The sequence below is a fragment of the Erithacus rubecula genome (assembly GCF_903797595.1).
Source record: "Erithacus rubecula genome assembly, chromosome: 3".
Lineage (NCBI taxonomy): Eukaryota > Metazoa > Chordata > Aves > Passeriformes > Muscicapidae > Erithacus > Erithacus rubecula.
The window spans coordinates 62,939,108-62,954,811 of NC_136689.1; the positions used below are offsets into that span (position 1 = coordinate 62,939,108).

General features: G+C 41.3%; 1 protein-coding gene and 1 long non-coding RNA gene across 5 annotated transcripts in view; one reads left to right on the forward strand and one right to left on the reverse strand.

Moving 5' to 3' along the window:
• The window catches only part of HIVEP1 (HIVEP zinc finger 1), a 126,273-nt gene that overhangs the window by 76,125 nt on the left and 34,444 nt on the right, over window positions 1–15,704 (reverse strand). Inside the window, exon 1 of one of the 4 annotated variants that reach the window (XM_079300824.1) lies at window positions 9,117–9,500. The exons of 2 other annotated variants lie outside the window; for them this stretch is intronic. In XM_079300824.1, the coding sequence (XP_079156950.1) occupies window positions 9,117–9,156 (40 nt within the window). In that variant the 5' untranslated portion in view covers window positions 9,157–9,500. Of the gene's footprint in view, window positions 1–1,204; window positions 1,412–9,116; window positions 9,501–15,704 lie in introns of those variants that run through there. One more of the 4 variants, XM_079300821.1, reaches the window with a different exon arrangement.
• On the forward strand, window positions 10,226–14,184 carry LOC306799596. The gene is made up of 2 exons (XR_013773637.1): window positions 10,226–10,681; window positions 11,041–14,184. It is a non-coding gene; the product is annotated as an uncharacterized lncRNA (long non-coding RNA).

A 15,704-nucleotide genomic window follows, 5' to 3' on the forward strand; every position in this document is an offset into this window, starting at 1 on the left:
AGGACTTTTTTTTTGTTTCTCTTTTTTTGCTTCCAAATTTTGCTATGTATTTATAACCATAGAAGTCAGTAAAGTGACTTGATTTGTAAGAGGCACTACAATCAGACAGATCTAAGATAAAAATAAAACTCATTATCTATAAGGTTGCTCTCAAAAGTGAGCTATCACACTGGCATCACAAGAAATTAATTCATCAGTATATTTTTGACAAGCACAGTCTTTTTCTCCGAAAGGTCATTTTTCTAAATTAAGCTAAGTATTAAATATCTTTGCTGTTCTGTCACACATCCCAGCTCCTGAAATGTTTTCACAGTAAAATCAAATTACATTTGAAATAAACATATGAAATAAAGTTTAACATGCATTTAAATTTGACATTTGTACCGTAAGCAATGTAAGCAAACACTAAGGCCTGTTTGTACGTTTTATAAACTTCATTAATGGAAAATGTGCTTACTTGGTAAATACAGTATAGCCCAGTTTTGCCCAGAAACTGTCCTTGTTTTAGAACTCCCCTAAATGCACACTGTTAAGCATGAGAGGTAGATCTGGAAATCACTGCTGTTCATATCACAGTCTGCTAGTGAGGGATTAGGACCACATTTACTGAGCATTTGCCAGAATCATAAAATAGTTTGGGTTGGAAGGGACCTTCAAAGATCATCTAATCCAATCCCCTGCAATGAGCAGGGACATCTTAACAAGATCATGTGGCTCAGAGCCCCATCCAACTTGATCTTGACTGTTTCCAGTGATGGGGCATCTAACACCTCTCTGGGTAACCTGTTCCAGTGTCTCACCACCTTCACAGTAAACAATTTCATTCTTTGATCTAATCTAAATCCACCCTCTTTCAGTTTAAAGTCATTACCCTTTGTCCTATCACTAATGCCCCTGTATAAAGTCCCTCCCCATCTGTGTGGGCTTTCCTTACTGAACCAGGGAGCCCAGACCAATACCCTGCACGCTGTGCCCTGCTGCATGCCACCTCGACATCCTCCTGCATCTTTCCTCTCTCTCATCAAACAGCACTGGAATGGAATCCACCAGAATGGAACCCTGCTGCCCAGGACTCTGCTTCTGACTCCTACTCTGCCTCCAGAAGGAGCTTTGCTGGGCTCTTTCAACCAGCGGGGGCGAAGCCTTGTGATGCACTGTGGAAAACAGCCACCTCTCCCCTTCCGCGTTAGGAAAGGAAACCTACCCGCAACACCGACAAGAAAAAGCAGCTCCGCAGGATAAAACACGGGAATCCTCTGGTGCCAAGCACACATGCCAAAGACAACTTCTCTCTGTGAATAAACACAGCACAAAGGTTCTCCTCCCCTTTTGCACCTACTGGAGTTCCTCTGCGATGAGTGGATTTTCTGCAGCGCCTGCCTTCCTGGCAGGCGAGGGTTACAGGAGTGTCTTCACTTATGTAAGTGCGTTTCTTGAGTACACAATTACCCAACACACCCAAGGCACTCCAAGGCTTTTTTTTTTTTTTTTTTTTTTTTTTTAAAGAAAAATCAGTTCCTTTCCAGCTGGAACATTTTTGTTTTTTTCAAACCTAGGTCTGTAAGCAAAGCCTCAGAAGCATTCTGAATGTGGTGCGCCAAGATCCTCAGTATCCCAGTAAAGGAAACATTAATTTCTTGCCAGCACAATTCTCTCCCTATCTACCGGAACGTAGGCTGAGCTCCAGACTTGCAAGAGACCTCGACATTCACAAGAACCTCCTCCATTTTCACCTGTGCACCTTTTTTTCCTCCTACAGAAGGTCATCAAGTATCTGTTGAACATTCCTTCCAAAGCCACAGAAGACACCTACGCCAGCAAGCCCCACCACCAGGAACAAACACCCCTTCTGCCATCTCATAGCACAAAATACTTGACTGTGTTCTTCCTAAATTAAACACTTCAATTCATTTTGAAAGAGAAAGAGAAAGAACAGGATATGAACAAATAAGGGAGTATTTGCCCAGGAAAAGGAAATGAGGCCTTCCTTCTGAGGAGATATCTGCAATTGTTCAGCTGCAATAACATGTAGAAAATCTATCTCTGCATTTGAAAGGCCATCAGTGAAATCAAATACAGATCTGTCAGGCAGCACTCATATACCACAAGAGCCTTATTACCAGGATTTGCACCTACCACAGTTTCCTTAAAATACCTTCTCCCTCCTGAACAAATCTTCAGCTAAAGGCCATGCAAAAACCGTGGAAAGATTCCCTTTGGGCACACATTCAGGAAAAGACACAGCAGGAACATTCTGTGTAGGTACCAGTCACATCCATCATCACTAGGTCTGTGCCAAGCAGAGTGCGACAGAAATCTCTGATCACATGTTGGTAGAAATTGGCCTTTTTTACTGACAACCTGAATAGCTGAAAGCATGAAGGAATCCAAATCATTCCAATGCTGATGTAAGATTTTAATCACACACATAAGTTTTTAATCACACAGGTCTGAAGGAGACACGGGGAAATTGTTGGTGTTCATATCACAATCTGCTAGTGAAGGATTAGGACCACATTTACTGAGCAGTGTGCCCAACACATATAAAAGGGAAAAAATACTTACTTCCTTTTTCCCAAGAAGTTTAACTTATCCATACTCTGGGCAGCTTCTGTCATCACCAGAACAGCTGCAGAGATGGAAGCAGAGATGGGCATTCCCACATCTGGCAACCACCTTGGCTACAGGAAGGGTCAGACACATTTTTCCAGACCCCCAGATACTGAGCCATGAATGCATCAAGTTAAAAGGATGTTGACAAATATTTATCCTTGTCACTACTTGAAATAGAAGAAAAAGGTTAAGCTGTCTGAGAGAAATTAGATGTTTTAATAGAGACAAGGACAAATAAGAAGTTGTCAGGATGCAAAAAGGCAACCTCCATAAAATTGTTCATGTTTTAATCTATGCAACCAATAAAGATACAGTAAAAATAACCATGCTACACTCTGCTTGAATGCTATTGACATAAGATCTATGGGAGAGAAAATAAAAAGTAAATAACCAATCAGTCTGCTGTTACACTGCTGATTGCTGAAGATACACAGCAGGAAATGATACCTTCTGTCTCATACAGTTCAACAAGACTCAGAGCAAACCAAAATTTTATTTGTAATATTTCATTTCCAGATTTGAGGTGGCTGGCCATGTTAGTTTACAAATTTTTGCTTTATATTGCATCCAATTTATATTTAAGAAGTAAGATTTGAAAACAAACAATGCAAAGTAAAGCTTCCTCAAGGCATAATGCCAAAGAAAACCTGAGGGCTGCACTAAACCACACTAGCAAACACATTTTGGGAATACCTTGAACAGACCAATAAGAAACTCTATGCTGTATTATCAAAGGGGCTTTAAGTATTATACTGCAAATCCTGCATAATAAGAAGCAAATCAAACATATCAATCCATATGCTCTCATCTAAAATTCCCCCTATAAAAACTAGGTTTTAAGAAAACAGGTTGACAGTAAATATCAGCTGCAGAATAAAATGCATTAGGTAGCACATTATCCTCACATTTATCCCCAAAACAAGTAATGCATATCCATCAAATCAGAGCAAAATAAATTGAAACACATAATGGTTGGGAAACACTGTTAAGGCAAATGGAGATTTCCTAAATCCAGAGTCAGTACTGGGACTCTTAGATATTCTAGCATTTAGAAATCCTAAATTCAATTTTCTTTAATAATGTACTGGCCAATTCTCCTGTTCTAATATTACCAAAGGTCACATTGCTTGGCTACAGTATATGGTGGCTAATGCCTATCTTGCCCTAAAACTTTAAGGTCCCATGGAGATGACAAGAAGATACTGCCAGAGGGACTCTGACTCCAAAAAAAAAAAAAAAAAAAAAACAAAATCTGGAATTAACAGTTTCATCTTTCCCAAAAACACGCAATAAAAAGCCTCAAAAACAATTTGTCCAAAGTTTTCTTTCCAGTTTTTTTATTAAACTAGAAGCCATGCAGACTTTCAAAATTCAAATTCAGTACAAAGTCTTTAAAATTTATTACATGGAGTCCCTCATTTAATGCACATAATTTCAGAAAAACTAAAAAACTATAGAAATATAAGTAGTTTTTTAGGTTTCAGATGTTTTTGTTGGTTTTCTCCTATTAAATACAAGTTATAAAGGAAAACAAAGTCGCACTTCTAAAAATAATGTCACCACTGTCCTATGAATCCAATTTCAATGAGCTTTAATTGTGGATGTTTGAGTACAGTACAAATCTATTCTGAACACCATCTGACAAAACCAGAAGGAATGGCTTGGCACTCACTTATTAGGAGTGGATTTAATATCTATTGCTTATTCCAATCTGTGAACAAATTTACTACTGTTCAGGGGACTCCTTCTGAAAATACACCTGCTTTAAGCAATTTCAAAAGGCATATGTTTTGCTTTTTGCACTAACAAAATCGTAGCCACGGTAAAGAAATATTTATGGATGTTGAAATGCAGAGCTTTTTCATTCTTATATATCTACCTGTCCCTTGCAGCAGTATGCAGGCACACACAGGTGAATATCTCACACAGAATAAATTAGATGAAGCTGAAATGCTTTCCCCAGCTCCATGCTCCAATCTTAGGTGAGCATTTGACTCAGACAGTGCTCCAGCTGACTACAATGTTCCCAAAGATTTTAAGAGAAGTAGAAATTCATCTTTCAATTTTATTGGGAAACCAAAACTTCCTGGCACAACCCCACGACATCCACCTATGTGTGGGAACTCCCTTGTTATTACTTCCATTCCCCTGTGGCAAGAGACTGCAAACCAGCCAAATCTCACACAAAGGTTCACTTCTCCATTGCACCTGTGGAATCCCAGGGCGTAGATGAAAGGGAGGACTGACTGCCTTGGAAAATATCCAGACACAGAGCAGTAAAAACAGCAGGCAGCAAGTCACCTACCAGAAGCCCAAAATTCCCTCTTTTAAAGCAAAAGGTGAAAGTGAAGGAGATTCTTGTTTTTGAGCATATAGCTCAGTAATGGGAAGGCAGAAGAGAATTTGTGGCATGATGATGGAGATGCGAGGGAACTTAGTGGGGGAAGTCTGCTCTCTGTGTTTAGGAACTTGTCATGGAATAAGTGGAACTTGGTATCAATGCCCAACAAAACCTTCCTGTGTATTTTATAGTTCCAGTCCAGAAAACAAGATTTCCACGCTCCAAGAATTTATTGGAAAGATAATTATATTCCTAAGGAACTTAGTGGCTGCACACATGAAGTCTTACAGAGATATTTAGATATTTTATTGCCAACTACTTACATAGATACTCTAGAGTTAACCCCTTGCCTGCCTTCCTGAGCATATCATTTACCAGTGCCCTTTCCAATGACACACAAAAATTTAAAGGCAAGTTTTTTTGCTATTTGATAGAATCATGGAATGTTTTGGGTCGGATGAGACTTTAAACATCATGTGGTTCCAACACCTCTGCCATGGGCAGGGACACCTTCCACTAGACCAGGCTGCTCAAAGCCTCATCCAACCCAGCCCTGAACACTTCCAGGGGCATCCACAGCTTCTCTGGGCAACCTGTGCCAGTGTCTCATCATGTATTATTATTGCATCCAAGAGTGGCCACAAGCTCCTGCCCTTACACATTCTGACAGGTAATACTAACTAGTGAGACCAGAGACTTCCAAAACAGCTAATGAATCAAAGTTCTTTTAAACCAGCCTGGTTTCCAGCAAGAGGATTTTTGAAAACCAGACCCTATTAGATTGTCTCAGAGAGGGCCTACACAAAGTTACTGCTAAAATTCTTTTGCAAAAACACAACTGGTTTTTGTATATGTCTCCTAAATGTAAACCAGTGTCTCCAGTGTAAACCAATTTTACACAGACAATACAAAATTTGGGTACTTAGAAAGTAGCCTCTTCTTCCAACTTGTAGGAATCAATTTAAAAATCAACAATCTTTATAATACAGTTGAGAATTTTCAAAAGGCCTTTGTGATGGGTTTTAACTAATTCATTTTCCCACAGAAACTGGTAATCTCCTGCCAATTAAAACAGCATTCATCTAATTCAACTCTCAGGTGCTCCCAACAATCACACTCATAACTCCTAGGTGAGGTAACAACCCATTTCAATCCTTTAGAAAATGATCTTCAAAGATAAAACTCATTATTAGGTCATAAAGCCCTGATATTTATCTTGCAATGATGATAAAGACATATAATAAAGCATGGATGTTCAACCAGAATGAATACTGTGATCAGTTATGAAGTGGTTTACAACCATGTACTTCATAATATACAAAACCCAAACAAGTAAAGATTAAACAGTATGGTAAACATATAGAGGGTCTCAAATAGACACTCAGACCACACTAAAAGAAACCCATGTGGCTCTTTCAGGACAGCTCTGCCTCCCATCTAACACTTCCCCTCTGGCTGAGCTAGCTTCATTAAGATTCAAAAGCCTTATTCCTGCTTCTCAATCTTGCTGTACTACCCACTTTTTGGATGAAAGACAACTTGCAAACATTTAGGATCACTTTTGGCAAAATATACTACAAAAACATGCACCATCAGATTTAATATCACGAAAAGACTTGCAAATATGGGAAGATTTATGCTTGGTTTTCTTCTGAAATATCCCTCTAAGTAAATTTCATGGTTAAGCTATAGGCACCTCCTAAATGTTTTTTCACAACATAAGCAGGACTGGACTGGATGAAGCAACACTAACAGCTGATCCTCCAGTATGCACTGTGTTCTGTCATCTGTCATCTCCAGGGCCATCAGCACTGCTGGGGGTTGTAATCAAATCATGGCCCATAACAGACAAACGAGCAAAAATTCTTCTTAATTTAAAATGTCATTAATTCCATTAAAACTATATTGACTGTAGTACAGGTCTTCCATTCTTAAACAGTGCACAAATATGTAATTCCCTGTGACAAGCACACATATACCAGATACAGAGATGGACTAGTTCCATGTCATGAAGTGAGAATATCCAAAAGACTTATCTACACAATATTGATTAACACAAGTCATAAATCCAGGGAATTTCAGAAAGGCTTCAGAAGTGAAAGAGATGACATGGCATGTCTCACTTCCTTCAAGGAGGAATTACTTACTGAAACCCTACACTGTCAAAGGTAGCAGCAAAAGCAGCAGCAATTAATGCTCTCAGCTGCATTTGCCCAGGCTATCTGAAATAATTGTATGGCCAGGCTTCATCCATCTTAATTTGTTGATAATTTTGCCAAGGTAACTGTGATTAACTTATCAAGTTTCAGGCTGAACTACTTTGGGGTCAGGGGAGATGGGAGGAAAAGAAAGGCTAATGCCAAGTCATGTGTTTCCCTCAGACACCTAAATAAATAACTGCTGGTGATGCAGAACAACACTGCATTTAAAATAAACAGGAGTCAAACCCTATAGATTAAACAACCAAAACAAAGTTGCTTTTTCTCTTGGATATGCAAAAAACAGCTGAATTACACATAAAACCCCTTCCTTACTCTTACTTCTGGATATGGAGCAGAAGCAGTATTTCCAGTTCCTGAAAAGTCAAGGTGTAAGCTAGTTTGGGGGCAACCAAAGATACCTAAATGCAAGCAAAGTTCTCATATCCAAATGCTTCCAGTTCTCTGAGCAAACAACAATTGCTCATGCCCAGAGAGCACAGAGCCAATTTTGCAGACTGCTTCAACAGGTACCAGGCCTGCTTTGCTAAATAAACACTCTAGCAACAAAACTATCTAGCAGATTCCCCAAGGGAAGTTTCAAAACCAGAAGGCACCAGAAATGTCTGCAGGCACATCTCCTACCCTCCAGGCACCCCTGCTTCCCAGCTAGGGAGCTCAGAAACTGATTCTCAGCTCCTTCCTGCACCACCTGGAGTGAGCTGAACTGCTGCATAGCCTTGCTGCAATAAATCCCAGCTTCCAGCTGCCCATGCTGCCCCTGTGCTCCCACAGTTCAGTACAGCTTTAAGATCAGGCTTTTTGTGATGCCAGCTCTGACTCTGACTTTATTTTAAAATATCAGCAATGGTGCACACAGGTAGCAGGCAGGCTTTGCTAGTGAAAGCAATGATGCTCTACTCAAAAGTCTTCATACAATAAATGCTCAGCTTCTGGGAAACTGGTTTGGTTGAGATTTTGTTGGTTTCCAAGTACAACTGGGAGGTAAAGGCCTTGTCAGAGCTGTAAAACCCAGTGGTAAAGCTACACTACAGCTTTGCCTATTTATACAGCAGTGTCCTCACTTCTATGCTCCAGAGTTCTCGTAGTCCATTTCTGGTTTTTTCATAGAAATAATATCTGCAAAAGTGAAATGCCTTTTCCTCCATAATGGCCTTGAAGCTAATAACTATTTTAGAGCAATTCCAGTACAGTCGGAAGCTGTTATTGGCTGTTTATGTAACAGTGAATTAACCCCCACTGACACCTTTCAGGAATTCAGAACCATAGCACACAAAATGTGCTTGTTAATATATGGTAAGTGCAAGAGCCGTCTCAATTCAGAAGACTGGCTTTCAAAGCAAACATGCTTAACCTGCAGTTTCAGTCATGGAAGAAATTACTCAATTAATTGCAGGCAACAAAAACAACAGGGTTATAACTAATGTACAGTATATGCTCTGTGGGTGTAACGCAAGCTCATTTCCCAGAAGTATTCTCTCTTACATTTCTTACCCCACTGCTGCTAAACTGTTTAAGAATGTTAAATTCACTTAAGACGTTTTCCCCACACACATCTGTTTTCTGGCAATGAATATTATTATTAACACAGGTAGGGGCTGCTCTCTTAAGAAACATGTTTACAACAGAGTAAATTTGGAGACCGGTATTTTTCATACTCAATTCTAGACCAGACATCATCTTTTCCGAACTTAAAATTGAACAGCGGAATTTATAAACTTTTTGCCTGCACTAATGGCATCTTTGCAGCAACAAAGAAGAGACCACAGCAAAAGGGTTCAATAAACGCTCACCTGCCTCTAGGAATTCTAGAAGGCAAAGAGTAGTGAGAAGATCAAAAGTACAAGAAGACCCCAGCAGAGTTGACTGCTCCCATTCTGACGCTGAGGAAGAGACGGTGTAAAATACTAATAATGATTAAAGATAACGGAAAGGAAACTTACCCAAGCAGACACTGATGCCTTCTCCCGTCATTCCTTCCATTCATGTAAAAGACATCTGTCAATGATTTGATCTAGGCTTGGTATCAGCATAGGGCTGGTACTTGGACTCGCTGCTCTGAGATTCTCAGGGTGTGTTTATGTGCACATCTTACGATTAAAACGCTGACAGCTAAGTGTGATAATAAAACATGCAGATGAAGATTAAAAGAATCCCCTTCCAGCACCTGCCAGGCAGCTCTCAGCAGGCACTAGGAATGCTCATAAAGAAGGATGCCTCTCGTTTCCATCGAGGCAAATTCCTCAAACCCACCTCCCTCAAGCCTTGCAGAATTTTTCTCATCCTGGCCCCCATGCGAACGCATCTAATCCTCTTACCCCGAGAGTCACCCCCCCTCCCTCCCTCCCAGCTTTATTTTATTTAAAACGATGCCTGCAACAGCCCGGAGCTGCCCGCCGGGTCACCCCCCCGGGACACCTGGGCGACCCTGCCACATCACGTTAGGCGCCGCGGAGTGACGGGTTAAGACGTAATCTGTCCCTCTCCCCCGGCTTACGGATCCCAGGAATCCTCCCCCGCTATCTCGCCATGGCAACGGCAGCACCGGGAGGGCGGCGGGGCCGCCGCTTACGCAAGAGCCGCGCGGGGCCTCGGGGCGGCCCGGCCCGGGGGCTCCGCTCTGAGGGTCTGGGGGCTCCTGCCGGCTTGGGGAACACGCCGTGCTCGGCTCGGGGTTTTCCCTCCCTTTTTTTCCCTTCCCTCCCCCCCCCCCCCCCCCCCCCGTTTTTTCTTTTTTTCCTCTCTTCTTCTATTTTTTTCTTTCTCCCCTTTTCTCCTTCTTTTTCCTTCTTGCCCTTTTTTCTCTTATATTTTTTCCATCCCTTCTTTTACTTCCTCCATTTTCATTTTCTTTTTTCCCTTTTTCTTATTTACTTTTTTTCTTTCCCCCTTATTTACTTCTCATTGTTCACCTTCTTTTCTATTTCCCCTCTTTCTTCTTATTTTCTCCTTCCCCCCCCTTTTTTTTTTTTTTTTTTTTTTTTTCTTCTTTCCCCTCCCCCATATTTTTTGTAGGGCTGGTTTGTGGGGGTTTTTTCTCTCCTGGTTTTGTTTTTTTGTTTTTGGCTTTTTTTTCCCTCCTTTCATTTCCGACAGCCAACCAAGAAGCAGCTGGTACAGATTTCACCCGCTCCAATCCCATCTCCCACCATGGAAAACTGACCAGAGCCAAGCCGTTGGACAACCGGCCAATTCCCATTCCTACTTCCCCGGGATCGGGCGCAGCAGAAAGGGGCTGTGCCTTTGAGTTCTTCAAATTAATAACCCTGGGAAGGGCAGAGAGCCGGCAGATGAAAGGCAAGGTACGGACTTTGATCGTGCAATCGGAGCCATGCGGGCAGGCTCCCGAAACATGTGGAGCACCCCTGAAGGTCAGCCGGGGCTGATCAGATTGCAGCAAGAGAGCCACAGAAAGCAGGGCAAACGGAGGTGGAAAAATCTATACACACACATATCTGCCAAGAGATGAAAGAAAAGTTAGCCTCTGATGCTGGGATTTATGAATAAGGTAAATGAAGCCGTAATCTAACACTTGAGAAGATGCTTAGGTCTTCCTTCAGGAAAACACTTAAGCATATGCTTAAACCCATTACTATTCAGAGCAGCCCATAAGCGTTTGCTGAAGGTTAAGCACAACCTTCTTCCAGGGAGCCCCATAAGTACTGTGCTGATTAAGATGGGTTTTTCCCTTCTAAATCTGAGCCACTGTGAACCACAAAATGAATTGCCCTCATTATATTTTAATATTGTCTCTGGCTTCTTTCAAATTAAACCAGAGAATGCAAACAGAAGGTGAGTCTTATTTTATATTAAGAGGATAAAGCCCAACATTATACTCTGTCGTGTTTTATTTCTTTCTTATTTTAGATCGGCTGGCTGCACAACACCATGCATTGCTATGAATGAATATGTTTCATGAGGAAGAAAGAGCACATGGAAAAGTGATTGCTCTGCTACTCCTGAACTCTGGAATTCTCTTGATGTGTTGTTACAAGCCAGAAAAGATCACACAGAGCTCTGCATACATACATACATATGCTTTATCCAGTGATCTCTTTTGAAGCAAACCTGAAAAAGGCTGTAGATGGTGTACACATTTCAGCTATTGAAGGTCATGGATAAGACAGCTATTTATCAGTTCAAGTAAGGTCAGTGTTACATCCACCGGCAGAGAGCTCTGCCTGTTGCACAAATGACACTGCCTGCCCTTAATGCCCTGAGAAACTTTTGACAAGCTAAGCATATGTAACAAGCCAAAAACCCTACATACAACTGCTGCAGTTCATTAATGTTCAACAGGAAGGTATTATATCTGAAACAGATTCCGTTTCTGTATCACAGTGCATTTCCTCTCCTCCAAGCTCTCCACTGGTGATTTCTGACAAATTTTATCCTCTGATGGAGAAGGAAAGCTCACTAACTAGTGAATTGCAGCTCTTCCCAAGAACCATTCTTCTTTGCTGCTATTTAGGAATATTCTACCTCACATACTAAACTATTGGTTCATTGATGTTCTTTATATACACAGAAAAAGGGATCTTGGAAAATAATTTGTGCCAGTTTTAGACTTCTGCTGGAGCTAAAATCAGGGTCTTGGTTGAATTCCATAACACACAGTTTTGAAGGTAAACACTGTTATAGAACTCCTATCTTTTCTGGGAAACAACCTTGGTAGAAGAGCTTGTAAGAAGCAGTCAAATCTTTTGCAGGTCTTGAGACAGATGGCAAAAGTAAGAGGGCAGAAGGTTACCTTAAGGTTAGGGTGTTTCCCATCCTTATTAGAGATAAACAAATGCTACAGGCTAGCAGGAACACTTCTGCTACATTCACCTCCAAGAAACTTCTCACTCAAATTAACTTGCCCTGGTAAATCCTGAGCTAAAGGCAGTATCTTATTCCTGGAAACCTTGTTATTATAAACAAATAGGGACGAAGAAATTAAGAATAATCTCAAATGTCTGTCCCTAAATAACCGATCTACCTTTCAAGAACTAAAGGTCTCACCATGTTCCTGTAATTGGCATGGAAGTTGGACAAAAGAAGTGAAGTTTGAAAGATGGATTCTGCAACTGTCCTGACATGCCTCATTCAGACCTTCAAACAGGAAAGCAAACTCAAGAAGTAGTAGGTTGGATCTTAAAACCATTTAGTCATTTAGGTTAGAAATACCTCTAAGATCATCGAGTCCAACTGCTGACACGGTGCTGACAAGTCCACCACTGAACTATGTCCTTAAGTGCCATGTATACAAATCTTTTAAATACCTCCAGGATGGTGACTCAACCACTTCCCTAGGCAGCCTGTTTGAATGCTGAAGAATCCTTTTGCTCTTTCATTCTAAACCTAACCAAACATAAAATCGTCATAGAAACTATTAAGAGAAAGCCACAGTCAGGCTGGAAAAAGTTCCGAAATTTCATTCAGCTGTCCGTTGATAGCGAAATTGCCCATGAACTTTACAAAGTAACTCCTTGGGTGAATGCTGTAGGATATCTGTTTAGTTATAAGAACAAAAATGGGGAAAATTAGATGTTAAAGTCTTTCTCACTGTTCCAACAGTTTAAATACCTATGGACATTAAATCAACGCAAGTATGATGATGAAATTAGTAAGTAAACAACTACAACCTTCACTGCTGCAGAAAAAAGCTTGAAACCAAAGAAAGATCAATATGAATGATCCCAATTCCAAATTTGGAAACCAAATCAAAAAGATGTCTTCTTATGTGAGATCATAGCAGGGCACAAATAGCTTCAAGATGAAGTATACATGAACCACTCTCCTCTGTGAAGGCTCAAAATCGGATGCTGAAGTTAACCACCCATGAGTTTTTCCACAGAAGCAGGACCTTGAAGAGAGTGTTACTGCTGGCACCAGATTCCCTGCAATGACCTGGTAGCGTGTCATTACCAGCTAAGTTTCTCTCTCCTCCCCCAAAAACAAGAACAAAATGAAGGATGCTAACAGTCTGTGTCATTAGGCACTGGAGATCATTGCACCTGTATCTCCCTACATTTGTTTCCTTCTTGAAGGATTATTTTAACAGTCTGTTAAATAAAGTTAACTAGCAATGAAACAAGAACAGATTACAAACTGAGGATCTCAATTTTCTAAAGCTGAACTCCAGTCTCTATCACTGGAGTAAAAGTCCAAGTGATGAAATAAACCTTGAACTTTGTTGCTTTACTCATCATTTTTGGAAACAAAAGAGCACCTTGTCCCAGACACTGCAGTTTAGCAACTTCATCTGTATACGTGTCAGAAAGAGGGAGCAGAAAGCTCCAGCCAGACAGTATCCAAACAGGAACATTCCCCCAGTCAACGTCACTGACTGGAATCGCACTTGGAAGGGATGCACAAGTCCCTGTCACAGCACCATGACCCAGTTGCAGGCAGGAAACTGTGCTCCCAACCCAGTGGTCTCAAAGAGTGGGCCACATGAGCAGCAACCAATCATGTAGGTACGAAATGAGTGAGAGAATGAAAAGGAGGAGCTATTTACCACCAACAGGTTCAATAGAACTCATCCTGCATTATCCTGTCAGCTCTCCCAGAAGCAAGTGAACAGGAAAGATGACAGAGAAGAGCTTTGAACTGGAACTCTCTGGCAGAGGAAAGGGAGGGTTGTAAGGACCATAGCCTTCTCAGCTTGCAAAGTCCCCAAAGGAATAATGGGTACCTTGTGCATGTGTACTGGTTCTCTCTCTAATCTCAGCCACCTCAATTGTTCCTGAACATGAAACTCTGTTTCACTAAAGAAAAATTGTAACAGAATCTCTCTATTCCTGATGTAGAACATTAAGCTGCCACGAAAGACAACACTGCAGATACAGGAAGACAGAACTATTTAACTAAGTATTTCCATTTTTTGTCCAAGGTAATTCCAAATAATGAACAGGGGAAGGGAAGTTCACTCTACTACCCAGGTTCATCCTAAATCGGATAGCAAAATATATTAGCAAAAGATAGTATTTCACTTTAAATATCATTGAATAAAACTTCCTACCTGGGCTTGAAATTATCTTAACTAGACTTTCCAATGGTTTTGTCCTGCTACACTCCAATTTAAACCAGGTATAACGCAATTATGAATCATATTCAAACAAGGCACCTCAACCAATTTAAACTATATTTAGACCGCAGTATTTTTACTACTAAAGAAACATATCAGAGGAACAACATGCTTGGAACATCTGTCGCGGTGATTGAAAGAAGTCTATGACAGGAATAGCAAACAGTTATTTTCTCTCCTGAGATGATGTCAATCTGTCGAAGCAAAGTATCAGTGAAGAAGATTGTTTCTAAGAGATACCTCGCTCTGGCCTGTCTTCTCCAAAACAAAAATGATTAAAATACCCCCTTGCTGCATAACCTTGTCTGCTTGCTTATTATTATTATCTGCTGTCTCTGTATCAGGGGAAATACTCTTTGTCAAAGCTAGTAAGTATGTTGCAGCATTACATGAAAAAAAAAATTTGTTTGTTCAAGTATAAAAATGTCCACCTAATGAAATCCAAATCTTAAAAAGCATCAGCTATTATTTACATTTAGATTATCAACTGTATGACTCAACACAGTCCCTATAATACAGACCTCTAAGCAAGGCTGTCTGTCACACAGCATGTTCTGCAGTGATGATCAGAACATTTCATGTTCTCTATGACATAACTCTGCAGTTACTTCATGGAAGATAACAACAGAATGGCTCTCACTCTATGCTGGTTCTCTAGGATGGATTTCAGTGTGGTAGTCCAAATCAGGGTTCTTTCCTACAAGTATCTTGCCTGCCCAGACCACAGAGGTGGAGAGTGAAGGTGAAGAAGGAAGCAGTGGCTGGGGGTAGTGATTGGGCTCCGTCTGAGCACTGAGGTATAGGAAATGGAGATGTCAAGCTGCAATGACTCACAGGATTCATTACAAGTTCTTGGTATCACCATCATTGGTCCAACTGTGGGGACCCAGCAAGCTGTGCCTGTTTTGACTCTCATGAGGCTGAGGTTTCAACCCCGTTGCCCAGTGGCAGCCACATGCACTGCTCCCCTGAGCTAGGATCTGCTGTGGCCCTTAAATCAGGCACAGAATGCGTGATCAAGAGTGGCCAGTTACCCCACATCACCTGTGTGACTGACACCATCAGCACACAGCCAGGGCAGGCACATCTCTCTCGAGCTCTGATACAATAAGCCTTGAGGCTCAGCTAGAAGAAGAGAGGTCTGGTAGGCTGCCAGCATGAGAGCACGGATGCCTTTAATAACCAACAACAGCGCTGTGTGACATGAGGCAAGGCAGCCTGTGACGGGCACAAGGCGGCTGCGATCGCACGGCCAGGGTGTTTCCCTTGTGCTTGGTGTTAAACCTGGTTCAGGAGAGGCAACCAGAACCACTACTGGTGTTCTCAGAGCAGCCTGGCAAAGAGCTGCTCACCAGCTCACAGCCCTGCCATGAGGATGCTGGATATGGCAGCACAGCCACAGCTGAGAACACCAGTGGTTTTTCTATTAAAAAAAAAAAACAAGGAAAAAAAGTGACAT